The sequence below is a fragment of the Venustampulla echinocandica genome (assembly GCF_003357145.1).
Source record: "Venustampulla echinocandica strain BP 5553 chromosome Unknown scaffold_0, whole genome shotgun sequence".
Taxonomy (NCBI): domain Eukaryota; kingdom Fungi; phylum Ascomycota; class Leotiomycetes; order Helotiales; family Pleuroascaceae; genus Venustampulla; species Venustampulla echinocandica.
The window spans coordinates 2,606,903-2,625,688 of NW_022474205.1; the positions used below are offsets into that span (position 1 = coordinate 2,606,903).

The window sequence follows — 18,786 nt, forward strand, 5'->3', positions numbered from 1 at the left end:
AGACGGGGGACGGAGTAAGCACCGCAAGCCCTGGAGGCCCTGAGAGCGCTGGATGGAGGCCCTGATAGCCCTGGGCATACACTGGGCGTCCTGGGCACTGAATCTCTGGCATTGAACACTCTCTCATTATTCACGGATCCCAATCTGCCAACACCACCAAGCAGTAAGCCAACGTAGCAACGCAGGTCATTATTGACTGTATCTGGAATCTCTGGCTGCTGGCTTCCTATCAGTGCGTCGTGTCTTTGATGTTCTGCCTGCAGCGACTACGTTTGAGCCAACGAAGCTACGATGTGGCACGACTACAGTCTGACAATGATCTGCTCCACACCATTTATTATTGGGGCTTGAGCTGAGTCCGGTCTATCTAAACATCAGATTTATTCATTCTTTATATATATGGTGGAGAAGTGCTCAATTCGCTAGTCAGGTACCACGTACTACTGCTGCTACTACGGCTCCAACTACCACGGCACACCAAGTCTGCCGTCCTACGAAGTACGAGTCTACGAGTTCTCCGACCTCCACTCGACTCCACTATGAATCTTTACTTCGTCTCACTCGACGAATAATTTACTCTTCCAGTCTTATTATTTGGCGCCGGGCAGTCTGGGCCAGGGCTGTGCAGTGGGCTATCCTGTCCCGTAGGGTGATCTCGAATATCCATCCTTCTTCTCCGTTGCGACTGGCTCTGCTGCGTCAACCTTCATTCTTGCCAATTCTCATCCTCGTTGGCGCGCTTCCGGCGAGTTTCAAGTCTACGCGTGTGCAGACTCCACCAGCAGTTCGCCTGGATTGGGATCGATCGGATGGAATGGAATAATGCGACGGATGATATGGAGTTGAACTTGAACGAACGGTTCTTGAACACGGGCCTCCACAGACTCAGGCACAGACATCGCAGCGCATCGTCCGCAATTGATCCGGTCCCAGAGTCCCAGTCCCCTTCTCCTGTGCCACTGTATCCGTTGCATTGTGATCCCCTCCCAGGGCAAGTCATTGGTCCTGAGACAATATAATATCCAGACCTTGGCTCCAAGCATCAGCCCCCCGGCAATCTCGTTCCCAGTCCAGGCGGCTAAACCAATCCGGGAATCAGTAATACCGAAAGCAAATGATTTCATGCTCTTACGAAGTACCTAATTATGTGGCATCAAGTGGCCAAAATGAGATAGTGATCTGGTCCTTTAAGTTTATCACATCTCCATATGCTATAGAATTAGTGTTTTTTTTATATATACCGAGTAAAGATTCTTCTTACGTATCTCCACTAAGCAAAATAGATTGATTGTCTGCACTATAAAAACCCCAGAAATTGGAATAACATCAAAATTAAAACCAACGAATTACAAACCCCATTCATATCACTAAATTCCTCTTTAATTCCACTCGCTCAAACCAACCTGGTGGGGTTTCCCTTCGTATTATTGGCACAGAGGGGGGGGGGGTTAAGTGGTTCCAACCAGCCTGTAGCGAATTCCAGGTACGTAGTATCTTCAAGAAAAATAGCAAGGACAAATAAATAACCTAAAAGACAAAAGGGAAACAAAATAGACAAAAATAATGTAATCTCTCATCCCCCCGAGGTGGGCTTGCAATTGCGTGATTGATTTAATTTCACATTGGTTATCTCACGACGCGTCTATCCAGGTAGGTACTTACTTACATCACCAACCAACCTCCTGATTGCAGAATAACCGTCAGGCCCGCTAGCCAATTGGAAGATCAGTGATATTAGAAGTGCTTCTCAAAACTACCTATTCGGATAAATATTGGGCTACTTGTTAGATATTCCATCTTTAGTTAGAAGCATTTTCAGGACTCTTGTGGCGCCTGCGTGCGGAGTAGATGTACATTAGGGGTGGAAGTGGCTCACTAGGAGGCGATGACACCATGAAAAGCCACCCAACCAGACTACTGGAGGCCCTCCGAGGCGGTAGTTGTTTCTCGAAATCAGGGAATTCTTACATTTATAAAACTCGCTAGATGTGTTGTCTAGTGGGAGTACCGGTAAGTAGAAACCACTAAACTCAGTGGTGTATCAGAGGATGTCTAGGTTAAGCACTCCGTACAGAGGCCGAGGCCCGCGGATATCCATTCATTGCTATTAGGTAGAATAAACTAGCGGCGGCTGCTCTTATATCGACTTGCGGATAACTCTTGAGAGAGTCTGGATTACAATTGCCTTCCTCTCTTCGACGATGCTAGAGCCCGGTCTAATAACATTTCGTTTTAAATACTTGGCCCGCTGCACCAGGTGTGGCACTCCATGTGTCTTGCACTTTGACTTCGCAAGTTCTGCCTGTTAGAGCCCTCACACATGGCTTTCCGTTGAGACGTTCGATACTCGGGGTCTGATCACCACCAACCCGTTTCGTCGCCGCATCTGGCCACTGCCGCGTGGCCCTAGGTATTTGAATTCCTCAAACAGGAAACCATTGTCCAAATTCGTTCCTGTTGCATCCTAACAAGTGTCGAGCTTGGTTCTGCCCACCCGCTTTCGGTTTCCCCCCAGTGCCGCTAACGGTGACGTATTTCGTGCATAACTTCGTGGTTCCTCACGGGCTGCCCGATGCACTAATTGCCGGTTGATATATTTCGTACGTCTCAGATCAAACATTATCAACCTGTCTTGCCGAGGCAGCACGTCTAACCTGCTGTTCTACCTGCCCGACCCTCCCTTCCAATTCCGCCCAGCTATCTCCACCGCCAAGTATACCCACAGTATACCATCGTTGGATCAGAGCAGCACTCCGCTCCCTCAATTCTGCAATATCCTCATTCTGCGCCGCTTGGAGAGCTCTTAACTTCGCGATTCGCGGATATAACTCGATGAGTTGGATTGAGAGCTCGGCAGGAGGGATCGGGGTGTCAAGTATCGATGTAAGACGGGATGCAGCTGAGGGGTACGAGCTAGCGGATGCTAGAACTATTGATAGGATATTGGTTGTGTCAAGCGTTGTTGGGACTTCGTCGGCGTCGATTTGCTGGAATAAAGCTGGATGTTTTGAATCTAAAAATTGTGAGTGATTGCTCAAGCTTGAAACGTAGAATGGAAGCTACATACGCAGCTTTAGAAGATCTTGGATCACTCTTGAGTTTGATGCAAGCTGATGAAGAGAACGCTCTAGCTGTGAAAGGCGCGTGAGGGCAGAGGCCTGTTGGCTACCATTTGTAGCATCCGGGACATGACCACATACTGCATATTCGATTCTCCGTAACCGCGCTTCAAGAAGGTCGATCGTCTCCGTGGCAGTTTTATCAAAGGTGTTGTCCATATCGCACTGCTGATGTTTAGTAGCACGAGGAAGGCCGAACTTTTGGGTGCAGCTTCAGCTCCAAAGTAAACAAACAGTCCAGTAGTTGTCGGTGTCGGTCTGGAGAATCAATTGGCTTGGCAGGTGTACATTCGTAAGGCTGAGAACCGTTAGGTTGGGGCCACACGTGACCACCCCAGGAAATAGAACGTGCTAAATTGGGGCAATGGTCTAATAATACGGAGTACTTCGTAATGGAACCTCCTCCTGCTATTCTAGACACCACGACTCACGAGAGCACGAAAGATACCCTCGAGGCAGTGTTCAATTCCCCCACAACAAGAGGGTTCTGAACCTCTCGGCTTCTGGGATACTTCACCGCGGTCCTTTATTTTAATTTACATTCCCTCCGCAACGGCCTTGCGCAGCATGATTGAGGACAGATTCAAATTGCCTGCACCGTATTTTGAATTCCAGCCCCCAGACCGTCTTCGAAGAATTACCTCCAACGTCTAGTCCGCCATCTAACGTCCTATCTCACGGACGAATTTTTCAATCTTTAACCTAGGGAGACTCCCCTAAACTAAACCTGCCAAAAGAATCGCACTCGTTTCGTGGAAAGGGAATAGCCGACCAGTAACATGGCTACATACTCCGCCATCCCGGGGTCCAGCGCTGCGGACTCCAGCAGAGGGAGACGGTGAGCACATGGGATATACTGTGACTTTGGCTTTAGCTAATTTTCAAGTTACAGGCGCCGGTCGAGTCGGCTGAAGGACCTGAACTTCGCTGGTCAGGCTTCATGGATAAGCAGCAATATCAACCTTGTTAATACCAGTATGTCCTATACAAATCTCCCTTCACTTACTTTATTCTGATGGATCATCACAGTTATTGGCGCTGGTACACTAGCGATGCCCGTACGTTCGAAATGATACCCGATCCCCCCTTGGAGCGAACAAATAATAACGTCTGATAATGTAGTCGGCAATGTCCCACATGGGTATCATGCTCGGTATCTTCGTTATCGTATGGTCGGGAATGACAGCAGCCTTTGGGTTATATTTACAATCTCGATGTGCCCGATACTTGGATAGGGGAAATGCCTCGTTCTTCGCCCTATCCCAGATCACGTATCCGAATGCCGCTGTGATCTTCGACGCTGCCATCGCCATAAAATGTTTTGGTGTTGGCGTGAGCTATTTGATCATCATTGGTGATCTTATGCCGGGCGTTGTAAGAGGGTTCAATGAAGCGGCCGATGCAACTCCATTTCTTGTGGACCGACAGTTCTGGGTGACCGTGTTTATGTTGGTACCACTCCTCCGCTAGGTGTACTGCCGCTTACACATGTTTTTAGGCTCGTGGTCATTCCGCTGTCCTTTCTGCGTCGTCTTGACTCGCTCAAATACACCAGCATGGTGGCGTTGGTCTCCATTGGCTACCTAGTGATACTCGTCGTGTACCACTTTGTTAAAGGAGACACAATGGCTGATAGGGGCGAAATCAGAGTAATTCAATGGGGTGGTCTTGTCCCCACGCTGCAGAGCTTTCCAGTTATCGTTTTTGCGTACACCTGCCATCAGAATGTAAGGTTCACTACGGTAATAGATGGATCCCGCTAACAGCATAGATGTTTTCTATTTTGAACGAGATCCAGGACAATTCCCACAGACGGTAAACCCCCCTCCCCAGCACGAGTGTGTTACCCTATACTTACATTCTCTGTTTTCAGAACCACGGGCGTTGCTATTGCTAGTATTGGCTCCGCAGCCTCTGTCTATATTCTCGTTGCGATCACGGGTTATCTATCATTTGGCAATAATGTGGCTGGAAATATAGTTGCAATGTGTAAGGATCTCCATCCATATCCTATTGAACATTGGAGCTGAAACATATACAGACGTACCCTCAATTGCTTCGACAATCGCCAAGGCAGCCATCGTCATCCTTGTTATGTTTTCATACCCGCTCCAAGTGCATCCATGCAGAGCTTCTGTTGATGCAGTTTTGAAATGGCGACCTAGTGGCTTTAATAAAGGTGCAAGAAACTCACCCAACACTTCACCCGCAAGATCAGCTCCCTTACTTCCAGGTGCCGTAGCTCAATCCCCGGCAAGAAATGACACTATCAGCGAACTACGTTTCGCTATCATCACGACTGTGATCGTTGTTCTGAGCTACACAGCTGCAATGACCGTCGAATCTCTCGACAAGGTTCTCGCCTACGTTGGTAGTACCGGAAGCACCAGCATAAGCTTCATCTTGCCGGGTCTTTTTTATTATAAGATATCCGCGCCAGAATCGATCCATCATCAAAGACTAACCAAGGAGGATGACGAGGAAGAGCGGGATGATGATGAGAGCTTCAGTGGGGAGACGAGTAGGGAGCCCAAGTATTTTAAGCCGATACTGCGAAAGCTTTCACTTGCTCTGGCCATATATGGTGGTTTCATCATGATACTGTGTTTGGGAACAAATCTGTTCTTTGCCGGTGAGCCAGCGCATAAGGTCTAAAATTCAGCATGTACAATTGGCATTTGGGATACAGCATATTTTGGGCGTTTGAGGCCATCAGGAGTATCATTCACGATCTACGGCAGCATAGCAAGCGAATGAGCAGTTAAGATAATTCTCCATGTACATATATATCAAATACAATGTGTCGATCTTGTTTTACAAAGACAGAACCGCAACGCCTTCACACATAATCCCATGCTGCACTGAGCTTCAAAACGCCCCTGTATGCAATTCCTCTCATATTATACATCGGTTCAATCAATGTGCAATCTTCTCGGTCGTCTCAGGTTGGCTTTCTATTGTTATCTGAGGTTGGTTTTGCGTTGTCGGCTTTGGACGATATTTTGGAATCAACAACCCGGCCTAAAGGAACATATCAGTCAGTATCTTCGTAGTTCATTTCGGTATTTCAGAGCCCTTACCATAGATAATAATCTCCAAGCTGGATCACTAGGCTGAGCGCCTACTCCCAACCAGTATTTCGCGCGCGTGGTATCTAGCTTGATGTCTTTAAACGGCTTTCCCTCACCGTCAATTGGTGGTTTTGGAATCGGGTCGTATGTCCCTATAGATCTGCATTAGACACATCCCATAAACCTACTCATTGCATATGGCATACCTAGGACTTCGATCGGCTTGCTATTCCTGGCGGTCCTGTGGTAGGAGTAGTATTAGAGCCTGTTCGGTCAAGATGATGGGGCTCAGCAAAGGACACAACATACCGAGCTTGTGCAACTACAATGTTGTAGAAAGGCGCTTTGCAGCGCCCGAAGCGGGCTAATCTGATTTTCACGACCATGGTGGATGGGATTGCGAGTTGGGAGTTGCAGCGCGGTGTAATCTGTCGTCGAGGTAGTTCAAGGGACTACACTTTTTTGGTCGCGCGAGCTCTTTCCGCTCCGCTCCGCGCTCCGCTGCGAGACGGGAGTCTTGGCAAAGCGAACAGGTGCCTTTCCCAATGATGTGAGGTGACATCAACGCCAGACAACCATCAAAGTGTAATTATTTATCAAGTGATTACGATTTTCCAACCTGAAATCAGTTGGGATTTACAGTTACGCTTGTACTTCCCTTTGACATCATATTTCGTCTGCCTAGCTATTTTATCCATCATCTCGTCCATAGACGCTGGTACAAGCTGATATATCCCAATACGTCGGAAGAAATGGCGATGAAGGTGCGCGTTAAATTAATCTAGCCCTTTTATCGAGTAGATATTGGATAATAGCTAAATAATACAAGACTCTCTCCGCCAAAAATGCAGCAGCTCTAGACAAAGATCTCATGAGCATCGGGGGATTCTCGCTTGATCAGCTCATGGAACTCGCAGGTCTCAGTGTCTCGCAAGCCGGTTCGGATCTCTGCATTTTTCTTTTGATGATTTCATATGGCTGAGGTTTACTTACAGTTTATCGTCTTAAATCACCAATTGGAGGACGGCGTATCCTGGTTGTCTGTGGTCCGGGAAATAATGGTAAGTCAATTGCTTTGGAATGTGATGAATGGGTGGTGGATGAGATTGGTATTTTCTGATAAGAGAAAGGTGGCGATGGACTTGTTGCCGCCAGGCATCTTTGGCATTATGGATATAAGCCGGTGATATATTATCCGAAACCGGGCAAGAACGAGCTGTATGGGGTATGTTATCCTATATACGCATCAGTTATTCCGAGAAGCATCTTCTTCTCCTTCCCCTCCTGGGGTCATAACTTCGTACAACTATGCTTCTAACACCTTCCAGCGCCTCACAACCCAGCTTAAAAACCTAAAAATCCCTTTTACCACCGACTTCGCCGCCGCCCTTAAAGAAGCTGATCAGGTCGTCGATGCAATCTTCGGTTTGTCTCCCCTTTTCTCGTCCTCCTTCCCTCCCGGATCCCATCTAACCTACAAACTTCAATACAGGCTTCTCTTTCTCCGGCGAAGTCCGCGAGCCCTTTTCCGCCATCATAGAGGAGCTTCAGAACACCACCGTCCCCGTGACATCCGTCGATGCTCCTTCATCCTGGAATATTGAAGAAGGGCCTCCATCGTCCGGTCCAGGGTCGAGCTTCAATCCTACCGCGCTAGTAAGCTTGACGGCGCCAAAGCCATTGACAAAATGGTTTAGAGGACGACACTTTTTGGGCGGAAGGTATGTTGGTCGGTCCTCATAACTCTTCCTACCATTGTCGTAATTGCCAAGAGGGGTCATTTAGATATTAACCCGTGTGAAATAGATTCTTGAGCCCGGATATTGCACACAAATATGGCCTGGAATTGCCGGACTACGATGGTGTGGATCAGATTGTGGAACTAGGGAGCGATGGAAAGAAGAAGTTGTAAATAGTCGTATCACAACCCAGCCAAAATGCAAAAGGGAAGGCGCCTAGGTTTAGTGGGAGTAATAGAGGTATATCATAAGAACAAGTTCCTCAAGGTGAAATATAGCACCAACTCAGCCTAACAAAAATATAAGTAATACACAATGTATATGTTCCTTATCAATAGAGAAATATCTAACCAGACTATGACCTACAATAAAGTGCTGATTATATGATAGCTTATCACCTTTCTCTCGACTCTCCATCCCTATCCTATATAAATCAAAATAAGCGATTTTGGTATTTTAAGGAAGACAAAAGGTGGCCACTTGGCTAGGTGGTTTGGATCAAATTGTCTTCTGGAGAGGATCGATAGGCCCCAAAAAATGACAACAACGACAAAACGAAAAACCGGCAAGAGATGTAGGCATTCGACACCGGGCTGAACTCTTTTTGCTCCTGGGGTGTCTGATAATGTTATATATTTTTATAATGTTTTTTCCAGCCTTTTTGCAAGGGAGTATATATAATGAGGGTTTTCTCCCGGCTTCACTTGTTATGGGGCGTGACGGTTGTGGAGAAGGCGGCGAGAGAGCTTAACTGCGTATTTAGTTTCACCATTGTGTTTATATTGTGTATCTAAAGTGCGTGTTTGTATTCTGACTTACTTTAGATGCTGAGATTAGAGGGACTCATAGCATTTACCGCTTAATGCTTTACTCATGTATCGAGACATATCAGTCAGTTATCAAAGGTGATAGTTAAATATCCCAAGGGTAAGATTTAGATTCCATCACTCTAAACACCGGAGACTCTAGTCATACATTCATCATCCAATCCCCAGCTCCCAAATTCTCATCATGCATCATCAAAACTTGTAGAAGGCCTTGCCCATCGATATATTGGTTCTGCTATATGCGGATCCTGAAACTGGCCTTGAGACGCCAAATCTAGTTCAGGAATCAGGGCTGGTTTCTTCAAAAAGCACAAGTACCGTTCCCGCTTTGCAAATATCCTATTCAAGATTAGTATCAATACTTGTAATTGCGGAATGGAGCTCATCATACTCCTTCTTTATGCACGAGTTTAGCAACCACGCCCTGCTGTGGGGATCTGATTACCGTTTCCATCTTCATGCTTTCAATGCTATTCAGAAGTTAGATATGGAAAAATCAAGAGATAGTGGTAGTAGCTGCAAACAGAACTTACACAACCAAGGCCTGATCTTTCTGGACCTCATCTCCCTCCTTGACCTCATTCCTTAGCACTTTGCACGGCATTGGTGCAAGAACGCTATTTGTCACGTCTTTGAGCCCGAGGGCTTTCTCATACCATGACGGAGTTGATAGTAGTAATTGTGTTTGCTTGCCTCGTTGGAAGATGGCGAGTTTGTCGCCGTCAATTATTATGGTGCTTTCAATTCTCGTATGAGGGAAGAACGTTGAGATAGAAGAGCGGCTCTTCCCCTCACAGACCACATTGGTATATGATTCCTCTATTGCCGGACTTTTCACTGCAACATTGTATAAATTGTTGCCAATCTGATCAACATCAACAAGGAATGGTTGGGATTTGGGATCACTGGATGGGAGGAACGTGAACTGCCGCTTGTTGCTCGCATTAAAGCCCACAGATTCTCCGTGGGGTCCTCCCGGATAGCTTGCTCCTCTATCCGAGCACTCCTGTGCAAGAATACCCAATGCAGCCTGAACGACTATCGTTGGCTCAACCGTCTCAGGAAGAAACAACTCCTCTTTGTATTTTTCGATATATCCGGTTTCCACATCTCCTTTCATGAAAGCAGGACTTTTGCAGATTCTCTTTAGGAACTCGATGTTCGTATTTAAGCCAACAACTTCGTATTCTTGTAGCGCAGCATCTAGCTTCCGGAGCGCTACTTCTCTTGTTGGGCCGCTGACAATAAGCTTTGCAATCATACCGTCGTAGGCTGATGAGATAGTGTCACCTTGGATAAACCCAGCATCAATCCGGACACTATCTGATATCTCAGGGGTTCGAAGGTGGATGAGCTTGCCGGAATCAGGCATGAAGTTTTGGGCCGGGTTCTCAGCATAGATACGAGCTTCGATGGCCCATCCGCGCTCTGATATTCGTTTGGCGATGGTATCTTGGTCTAAAGGAAGTGGCTCGCCCGCAGCGACTTTGAATTGCCATGAGACGAGATCCTCCCCGGTGATAGCTTCAGTCACAGGGTGCTCGACTTGAAGCCTAGTGTTCATTTCCATGAAGAAGAATTCGTTTGTAGCATTGTCGAAAATAACTATTTATAATGTTAGAAGTCTGAGCGGTTTCTGGTTGGGGGATGCCTTACACTCTACAGTTCCCGCTCCTTCATAGCCTACTGCCAGAGCAGCAGCCCTGGCCTTCTCCCACAATTCTTGTCTGATATTCTCCGCTAGATTTGGAGCTGGTGCTTCCTCAACAATCTTCTGATGCCTTCTCTGAAGACTGCAATCTCGCTCCCCCAAAGCCACCGCATTTCCGTGCTTATCCGCAAATACCTGGACCTCAATATGCCGCGGAGTAGCAATATACTTCTCAATCAGCATCTCATCATCCCCAAAAGAATTCCTGCCTTCGCTTTTTGCGCTTTCCAGTTTACTCAGAAACTCGCCTTCATTTAACGCAATCCGCATTCCTTTCCCACCTCCACCCTTCACGGCTTTCACCATGACAGGGAAATTAATCTTCTTAGCCTCCTCCAAAAGATATGCAGGATCTTGGTTCTTCCCATGGTAGCCCGGTATGCAGGGCACTCCAGCTGCAATCATAATCTCTTTACTCCTCGACTTATTCCCCATAGCCTCGATAGCCTTCCATGGCGGCCCAATAAACACCAACCCTTCCTCAACGCATCTCTTAGCAAAGGCTGAATTCTCACTGAGAAATCCATAGCCGGGATGTAAGGCCTCACAGCCCTGTTCCTTTGCAACTGAGATAATGCGTTCCCCATCTAAGTATGCATTCGGCGCGCCTAGGTTCACAGAGAAGGGACTCGAGAGCGCATGTTGGGAATGCGAATCTGGATCGGTGTAAATCGTCGTACATCGAACACCAAGTGCGGCGGCCGTCCGGCCTACTCGTAGAGCTATTTCGCCACGGTTGGCTATAAGAACGGAGGCAATTGGGGAGGAGACGGAAGCTGAGGAGCTTGGGGTTGAGAGATAGCGGGATTGAGGGGCAGTGGCAGTAGCAGCAAAGACACGACGGGCAATTGCCCGCGATCTAGAAGCTGGCAGCATTAGGACGGCATGAAGTTTGGAATAATTATACGTAGTATCGTCAGAGGCAATTAAATTGTAGGAGCAAGAGAGATCTCTCGCTCTTGATGGACGATTGTTGACACTACGGAGTCCATTGAGTCCAGTGACGATCTCGAGCTGGAAGTCGAGGAACAATAACGCCGATTGTAACCGCTCTCCGTTGATGCGGGTTAACTTATTAACTTGCCGAGGTTCCCCGCCGCCTTTTCCTTTCCCCTGTATAAGTATTTTTGTTAGTTCCCCTAGTTTTCCCCTCGCAGCGGATAAGAAAGCGGTCGCTACTTAGGTACTTTTCCAGCGTCATACATGTACTTGGAGCGCGTTCAAGTTATCTCGGGAGTTGAGATTGGAGGCTCTAGAAAGTATATTTTTCATGCCGATTACTCTAAGTATAGAAGTCACTTTAATTATATTTAGTAAGTCATTACTTACTGTACTAGGCTGTTATTAATTTATGAGAAAGTAAATCAGAGAAGAGGGAGGGGCAAAGCGGCAGATGCCTATATGGATATATAGTTAAAATTGTGGCATATTATATCATGGCTACTCTACATTCTAAAAACTCCAAATTTCGTAGCAACCGGTTCATTCTTCCCGCCCAAAGCAGCCATCAAACCCAATCCGAGTACTCTCCGTGTCTGGCTCGGGGGTATAACGCCATCATCCTATTGTTGTTAGCCAAGCTCTGTATTATAAGTTGTCCAACACGATCACTTACCCATAATCTGGCAGATGAGAAAACTGCCTCACTCTCCGTCTCAATTCTCGCCTTGAGTTCTGGATCTACTGCTTTCCCAACAGTTTCCATAACGGCCGTCAATTGCTCTGAGCCCATTACACCAATCTTCGCATTCGGCCACATCCACAAGAATCTCGGACCGTAAGCCCTCCCACACATTCCGTAATTCCCAGCACCATTACTTGCTCCGACGACAACGGTGAACTTTGGTACGTTGGCGCATGCAACAGCAGTCACAAGCTTCGCTCCGTTTTTTGCAATGCCTTCCCTCTCGGCATCAGTGCCAACCATAAAGCCACTGATGTTTTGAAGGAATATTAGGGGTATTTGCCGTTGGCAGCATAGCTCAATAAAATGAGCACCTTTCAGGGACGAGGTGCTAAATAGAATCCCATTGTTGGCAATAATACCAACTTTGTGGCCATAAATATGTGCAAACCCTGTGACAAGCGTGCTTCCATAGTCGCGCTTGAACTCTGAAAACACACTACCGTCCACAATTCGTGCTATTATCTCATGGATTGGGAGAGGTCGTCGCAGATTCGTGCTGGCAATGCCGATAAGCTCTTCCGGGTCGTGCAAAGGCTCTTGATATGTCGAGGGAGGAGGGAATTGCTTTTTCGGCCAATTGAGATTGCTGATAGATCTCCTGGCAAGGACAAGAGCATGGGCATCGTCTACAGCTAGGTAATCTGTCACCCCGGAGACGGATGAGTGCATTTTCCCGCCACCAAGTTCTTCTGCGCTCACAACTTCGCCAGTTGCTGCCTTGACTAGTGGAGGGCCGGCGAGGAAGATATGGCCTTGCTCTCCGACAATGATACTTTCGTCAGACATCGCTGGGACGTATGCACCACCGGCGGTACACGGTCCCATTACAACGGAGATCTGAGGTACTCCCATGGAGCTCATCCTCGCCTGGTTATAGAAGATACGCCCAAAGTGTTCGCGATCGGGGAAGACATCAGCTTGATGTGGAAGGTTGGCGCCGCCGGAATCGACTAGATATACACAACTACATAAGTTAGCTACTAGGACTAGTAGAAAAGCCTAGACACGCAAAAGAGCTTATAAAACATAATATGATAGAACAAGAAAGCTATACTCACGGTAAGTTATTCTCCTGTGCAATCGCCTGGGCCCTCAAATGCTTCTTCACGGTAATGGGATAATAAGTGCCACCCTTGACCGTGGAATCATTGGCAACAATCATGCAAGTGACACCCTCAATCACCCCTACGCCGGTGATAATGCCCCCAGCAGGAACCTCCGCTTCGGGATACACTTCATGGCCAGCAAGAGGAGACAGCTCCAAGAACGATGTCCCAGGATCAACCAATGCCGTAACCCGGTCTCTGGGAAGCATCTTCTTCCTCGCGATGTGCTTATCTCGTGCCTTTGGAGGACCGCCTTGATGTATCTTCTTCGTCAACTCCTCGAGACGTGCCATAACTTCTCCCATTTGTTTTGCATTTTCCCTATATCCTTCGGACGATGGATCGACAAGTGACGGTAAAACTGATATGGCATTGGCCTGGCTGGGCAGGCTATGTGTTGCAACACCGCGGGATGCAGATGCAGTACAGAGGGGGAGGCTCGTAGGAAAGGGTCCAGGTTTCGCAATGCGTCGAGAGAGTCGGCAAGCTCCTTGAGAAGCACGAAACGCCGACATGGTAAAGATTATAGATGTTGCTGTTGCTGTTGCAATTGCAGTTGCAACGGCGAATGTGTTGGATCTCTACATGAATTATTCATGTTGACTCCGGAGAGCATCCCGTAGCTTGGTGGCATTGAGGTTCGGGAGGGACGGCCAGCCACGGCTTAAGCGGGGAAGGGCGCGTTCGGCGATTCGGCCTGGTAGGAGCTTTAGAATGTGGGGTAGTGGCAGGGGTTAAACAGCTCCCTCCTTCTTAAGCCGCTGATGCTTTTTCAAAGGCAATTGCAAAGTAAACATCGCCATGTGAGCCTGCTTTATCTGGTGCATTACTTATCACGATCGTACTTTTGCTTATTATATATACACTTTTGGAATATGGCGACGGTGAAGTGTTTCCGGTCCCTGGCCGCCCGTCCATGTCTCCCAATTCCATTCGCAGCCCAGCGGTTGGCACCCTCCACCTCTATATCCCGGCGGAATGCCTCCTCAAAACATCCCAAGGGCTTTGAGGCCCCGACCTCGAGCGATCTCGCAGAGCTTCGAGAGCGTGTGCAGGAGTTTACTCGGCGTGAGATAACTGAAGAAGTGGCGTCGAAGACGGACAAGTCGAACGCTTTCCCGAACGAGATGTGGCCTAAGCTAGGAGAGGCAGGTTTCTTGGGGATAACGGCCGATGAAGACGTCGGTGGTATGGCTATGGGGTATCAAGCACATTGTATTGTTCTAGAAGAGATCTCTAGGGCATCCGGGTCAATTGGCCTAAGCTACGCGGCACATTCCCAACTTTGCGTCAATCAGTTACAGCTGAACGGCAGCCCAGAGCAAAAGAAGAAATTCATGCCTGGTCTGATTGCTGGGACGAGTATTGGGGCTTTGGCGATGTCCGAAAGTGGAGCGGGAAGTGATGTTGTTAGCATGAGAACCACAGCGAAGAAGGTTGATGGAGGATATGTGCTCAATGGCACTAAGATGTGGATCACCAATGGCCCCGACGCGGATGTTATTGTGGTATATGCGAAGACGGAGCCAGATGCTGGATCCAAGGGCATTACTGCTTTCATCGTTGAGAAAAAGTCCGAGGGATTTAGCTGTGCAAGGAAGCTGGATAAGATGGGTATGCGCGGGAGCAACACCGGCGAGCTGGTCTTTGACGGGGTATTTGTGCCCGAAGAGAACATCTTGGGACAGGTCAACCGTGGAGTCAAGGTACTAATGGAAGGCCTCGACCTCGAACGTCTGGTTTTAAGTGCCGGCCCACTTGGAATCATGCAAGCTACTTTGGACGTCGCTCTCCCATTTACACACCAGAGGAAGCAGTTCGGTGTTCCAATCGCACACAACCAGCTTGTCCAGGGGAAGCTTGCAGACATGTACACAAAGCTGCAAGCTTCGAGAGCGTATACGTATGATACTGCTAAGAAAGTTGATGAGCTTGGCCAGGTTCGTACACAGGACTGTGCTGGTGCTATTCTCTATGCTGCGGAAAGAGCCACGGAGTGCACATTGGATTGCATCCAGCTACTTGGCGGGATGGGATATGTCGAGGAAATGCCAGCATCAAGACTACTACGAGAGTGAGTCTCCCACTGATTGCTCCCCAAATATTTTACTAAGTCTCGCCAGTGCCAAACTGTACGAGATTGGGGCGGGCACGAGTGAGATACGCAGAATGGTCTTGGGCAGGGTAAGTCCTCTCCTTTTTTCCCGCCCTTTTCCCTTTATAATAACAATACTGACATATCCCTAGGCTTTTAACAAAGAATACGCAAATCTAGGCTTATAATAAGGCTAAGGAATAATTGCCAGCATGCTTGGATGTAGGGTGTGTATACGTATTTTGGCGCCTGGATAGAAATATATTCAATGAAAATATATGAACACTACTGTGTTACGTGCAATATAAAATACTTCTTCGATCCTAAGAAAACATGATTTCCAAAATTAGGTGGACGAAGAAGGTGGAACTTGGCTAGAATTGCAATAGGCATGAAAGGAATATAGATAGACGACATCTAGAAGAGGTAACCTGCAAGAACTTATGTTTAGGGCAAATACCTACCTAGGTAGTTTGGAATGGTTGTATATAAGACCTAGAACTATCGATTCGATGAATACAAAAACAGTTCCTACCCACTATCAACAGCACAAGCCCAAATGGCCAATACCACACCTTCCTAATACTATCTTACACGCTCACATAAACCCCCTCAATTCCTTGTCAAATCTTAGATTGTTTCATCTGATAAATTAACTTTCAAGTAGGGTGGGTATAAGCGTTATTCACATTTCCCCTAAGCGCCTTTTTTGCCACATATATATGCCTACCACCTGAACCGACCGGGTTGGTACCACCAATTAAACACCCCCCCTCTAGAAATCATACAAACTCGTGTTGCCACTTGACAAGCTGCCTCGTGAGGACATCCATCATTTCCAAGCACGTAAGGTCCTTGAAATCCTTGTTGGAGCCTTCTTCAGCTTGGCCGCCTTCAGATTCCTGGCCCTTCTTGCCATTGACCTTTATCATAGGTAGCCCGTCTGCGATGCCGCGGATTGTCCTCTCAGCCGCATCAGCGCTGTCTCGAGACATTGATTCACCGGCCATTTCGAGCTGCGTTCTGGAGATAAAATCGAGAATGGTCGCTACGCGTTTCCTCATATCTCCCATCGTGATTTTGCTGCCGCTGTTCCTAGACTTGCCGGATTTGCCCTCATTTGGGCCCTTGTTACCCGGGCCGTGTCCGCTATCGTCTCCTCTGCCTATATCTCTGGATTGTGACCGGTGTGGAGACTGGTCATCCCCGTCTTGTAGGTCTCGGTCTTTTGTGTATTGGTTCTTCCCCAACTTCCCTTTTCGAGAATTTGGTGGTCTACCGCCTTTCCTGACCTGGGGTAGATTCGGAGGTGGTGTGTCGGGTGTTGCAACTTGAGGTGACGTTGGTGGATCTAGAGGTTGGGCAGCGGCCTCTGTGACTCTATTTGAGACCGATCTTGCGGCAAGTGGTAATTCTTCTGAAGGATCTGAATCTGTGATTTAAAAGTATAAGCAGCGCCCCCATCAATTAATTTGCGATGAAACCCACCGTCAACCCGCCGACGCTCAGCACGACCTTTCCTCTTATTTGCGGCCTCTTGCCGTGTTCTCTCTCGTTCTTCCCTCATTTCCTTTTCCCGGTGATTTCGGGCGGCCGCTCCTCTTATCTTCCTTGCGCCTGTCTGCCGTCCATTTGTACCATCGTCAGAGTCAGCTAGTGGGGTTTGTTGTAGTTCGCGAGAAGGCGAGGGTGACGCGGATAAGGTTCTCTGCCTCTTGATGCCTTCGTGCTTTCTGTAGCAGTGTCAACTTGGTTTCTCTTAGACACGAAGGAGAAAAGGAAACCTATGGCTGCTTACTCTTCGCTATCGCTACGTTCTCGTTTACTACGTCGTATTTCGGTTCCGCCATCTGTACTTTCACCACTCTTTCCCCCTTTGCTTGCCTCTATTGCGCGTCGCAATTGTTCTTCTTCGTCATACGCAGCATCCCTACTATTCATTGTAGATCTTCGCTTTGCGGCGCTTTGAAGGCTCGAAGAGGGCCGACCGCTTTTGCTGCCTCGTGGGGACCGAGTGCCATCTTTCGAAAAGGAGGCGGCGCGGGAGGTAGTTTGTGACAGACTCTGGTATAGTGGGAGATAGTGGGAATACCGTTGCCTGCGTCCCATCATATTAGCAACTGAATTTTCATAAATTGTTGTAAGAAGTAAAGTTTATCGCGCGACGTTTCGCTGAATCTGAAGCAGACAGCCTTGTGAGACTTGATCTGCGCCACGTTCTCGCGTGGGAGCTGACAGCTCGATGAATCGACAAGGAGAGGGATTTTTGATTTATATCGAACAAATTGAGAGGAGCATACCCATTTGGAGCGGCGAAGATCTTGTGTAAGTCTGGGCGACATAATTCGCAGAAGTACTCGTCCGGGCTCATGTCTTCGTTCATGATCCCAACACAGTATCCATGCTGCCAGACTTTGCAGACGTCGCATTGTAAGAAGAAGCCAGCCCCATCCTCAGTCACATCTGCGACTGTAATTATAGGCTCTTCAATTCCATCCTTTATGCCATGCTTGCTGTCTTCCTCGCCAAGCTGTGGCGGTCCTGGGTACTCGTCGAATCCGCAAATGCAGCGGACGGCCTCATCATCGTCGGCGTTCTCGTCGATGCCATTTGTAATTTCGGTTTGAGCTGTCTGCGGCTTGGAAGGCTTTTCTCTCTCCTCGCCGCGACTGCGTTTTCGGCGTGTTTGGATGGCGTCCTCCGCGGGGTTCGCGATGGCATCATCTGGCGGTTCCGAGGAGGGCGAGCCCGAGGGCGTCAGTTTTCGCGGTGACTCTGTCTTATGGTTTGATCGGGTAGCCCGATCGGCGCGACTGGAGGAATTCGAGGAGGCAGAGGAGTGGTGTGAAGTCGATTGTAGAGGCTGGCTCGGCCGAGAAGCCCTCGATGAGCGCCGAGCTGTATCCATTCTCGGCCAGCGTGCAGCGTAGAGGATGTAATTCCACCCCAGGAACCTGACGCCCTAACGATCCTCGAACAGATGCGCGCAGAAAGGAGCCGAATTGAGGTTGAGGACGACGCCGCAAGGCGGGTGGAGGCAAGTTCGAGTGAAGCCTCTGCTGGAGTCGCGGTGCCAGCGACGCTCCCACGAGGGACGAGGTAGCGACAGAGCTTCGAATTGAGTTGAAAGAAGAGCTCGCGATCTTAGAGGGAAGACGAGGAATTGGCGATCTGCGAGCGGAAGAATAGGGAGCTTGGAGCAATCATGGTCGTGGTGGAGTGGGCGAGGGAGCGTCTTGGGGGGAGGGGAGGAAATAATAAGTTCGGGAGCAAGAGACGAGCAAGAGAGCCACTCACTCAGATCAGAGACTCCGCTGCGCTGCGCTGCGCTGCTCTCCACTGGTCACTGGTCACTGGTCACTCAGGCTCCTCGAGCTGTCCGCGGTGGAATTCGATTGATTCGCCCCGATTGCCCCCCGCTCGGCAGTTCC

General features: G+C 48.4%; 7 protein-coding genes across 7 annotated transcripts; 3 read left to right on the forward strand and 4 right to left on the reverse strand.

Moving 5' to 3' along the window:
- Positions 1 to 2,612: 2,612 nt before the first annotated feature.
- BP5553_00805 (Uncharacterized protein) lies at positions 2,613 to 3,278 on the reverse strand (the record flags this gene model as incomplete). Its single annotated transcript, XM_032009428.1, has 2 exons — positions 2,613 to 3,013; positions 3,068 to 3,278. The coding sequence occupies 2 exons, from the start codon at positions 3,276 to 3,278 to the stop codon at positions 2,613 to 2,615; spliced, it is 612 nt and encodes a 203-aa protein (XP_031873482.1).
- A 620-nt stretch (positions 3,279 to 3,898) lies between these two features.
- Positions 3,899 to 5,774, forward strand: BP5553_00806 (putative AVT6-involved in amino acid efflux from the vacuole; the record flags this gene model as incomplete). Its single annotated transcript, XM_032009429.1, has 8 exons — positions 3,899 to 3,957; positions 4,012 to 4,094; positions 4,149 to 4,177; positions 4,242 to 4,567; positions 4,618 to 4,846; positions 4,891 to 4,934; positions 4,993 to 5,108; positions 5,161 to 5,774. 8 exons carry the CDS (start codon positions 3,899 to 3,901, stop codon positions 5,772 to 5,774), a joined length of 1,500 nt encoding a protein of 499 aa, XP_031873483.1.
- Positions 5,775 to 6,035: 261 nt separating this feature from the next.
- On the reverse strand, positions 6,036 to 6,576 carry BP5553_00807 (putative ribosomal protein S16, mitochondrial; the record flags this gene model as incomplete). Its single annotated transcript, XM_032009430.1, has 4 exons — positions 6,036 to 6,140; positions 6,200 to 6,342; positions 6,397 to 6,431; positions 6,500 to 6,576. 4 exons carry the CDS (start codon positions 6,574 to 6,576, stop codon positions 6,036 to 6,038), a joined length of 360 nt encoding a protein of 119 aa, XP_031873484.1.
- Positions 6,577 to 6,942: 366 nt separating this feature from the next.
- Positions 6,943 to 8,102, forward strand: BP5553_00808 (NAD(P)H-hydrate epimerase; the record flags this gene model as incomplete). Its single annotated transcript, XM_032009431.1, has 7 exons — positions 6,943 to 6,954; positions 7,020 to 7,128; positions 7,186 to 7,251; positions 7,321 to 7,415; positions 7,519 to 7,615; positions 7,683 to 7,911; positions 7,997 to 8,102. The coding sequence occupies 7 exons, from the start codon at positions 6,943 to 6,945 to the stop codon at positions 8,100 to 8,102; spliced, it is 714 nt and encodes a 237-aa protein (XP_031873485.1).
- A 933-nt stretch (positions 8,103 to 9,035) lies between these two features.
- On the reverse strand, positions 9,036 to 13,775 carry BP5553_00809 (uncharacterized protein; the record flags this gene model as incomplete). Its single annotated transcript, XM_032009432.1, has 7 exons — positions 9,036 to 9,095; positions 9,148 to 9,226; positions 9,290 to 10,361; positions 10,413 to 11,580; positions 11,928 to 12,029; positions 12,083 to 13,118; positions 13,213 to 13,775. 7 exons carry the CDS (start codon positions 13,773 to 13,775, stop codon positions 9,036 to 9,038), a joined length of 4,080 nt encoding a protein of 1,359 aa, XP_031873486.1.
- A 360-nt stretch (positions 13,776 to 14,135) lies between these two features.
- BP5553_00810 (Acyl-CoA dehydrogenase NM protein) lies at positions 14,136 to 15,543 on the forward strand (the record flags this gene model as incomplete). Its single annotated transcript, XM_032009433.1, has 3 exons — positions 14,136 to 15,334; positions 15,384 to 15,444; positions 15,508 to 15,543. The coding sequence occupies 3 exons, from the start codon at positions 14,136 to 14,138 to the stop codon at positions 15,541 to 15,543; spliced, it is 1,296 nt and encodes a 431-aa protein (XP_031873487.1).
- Positions 15,544 to 16,137: 594 nt separating this feature from the next.
- BP5553_00811 (FYVE zinc finger) lies at positions 16,138 to 18,263 on the reverse strand (the record flags this gene model as incomplete). Its single annotated transcript, XM_032009434.1, has 4 exons — positions 16,138 to 16,787; positions 16,844 to 17,088; positions 17,154 to 17,453; positions 17,656 to 18,263. The coding sequence occupies 4 exons, from the start codon at positions 18,261 to 18,263 to the stop codon at positions 16,138 to 16,140; spliced, it is 1,803 nt and encodes a 600-aa protein (XP_031873488.1).
- Positions 18,264 to 18,786: the final 523 nt, after the last annotated feature.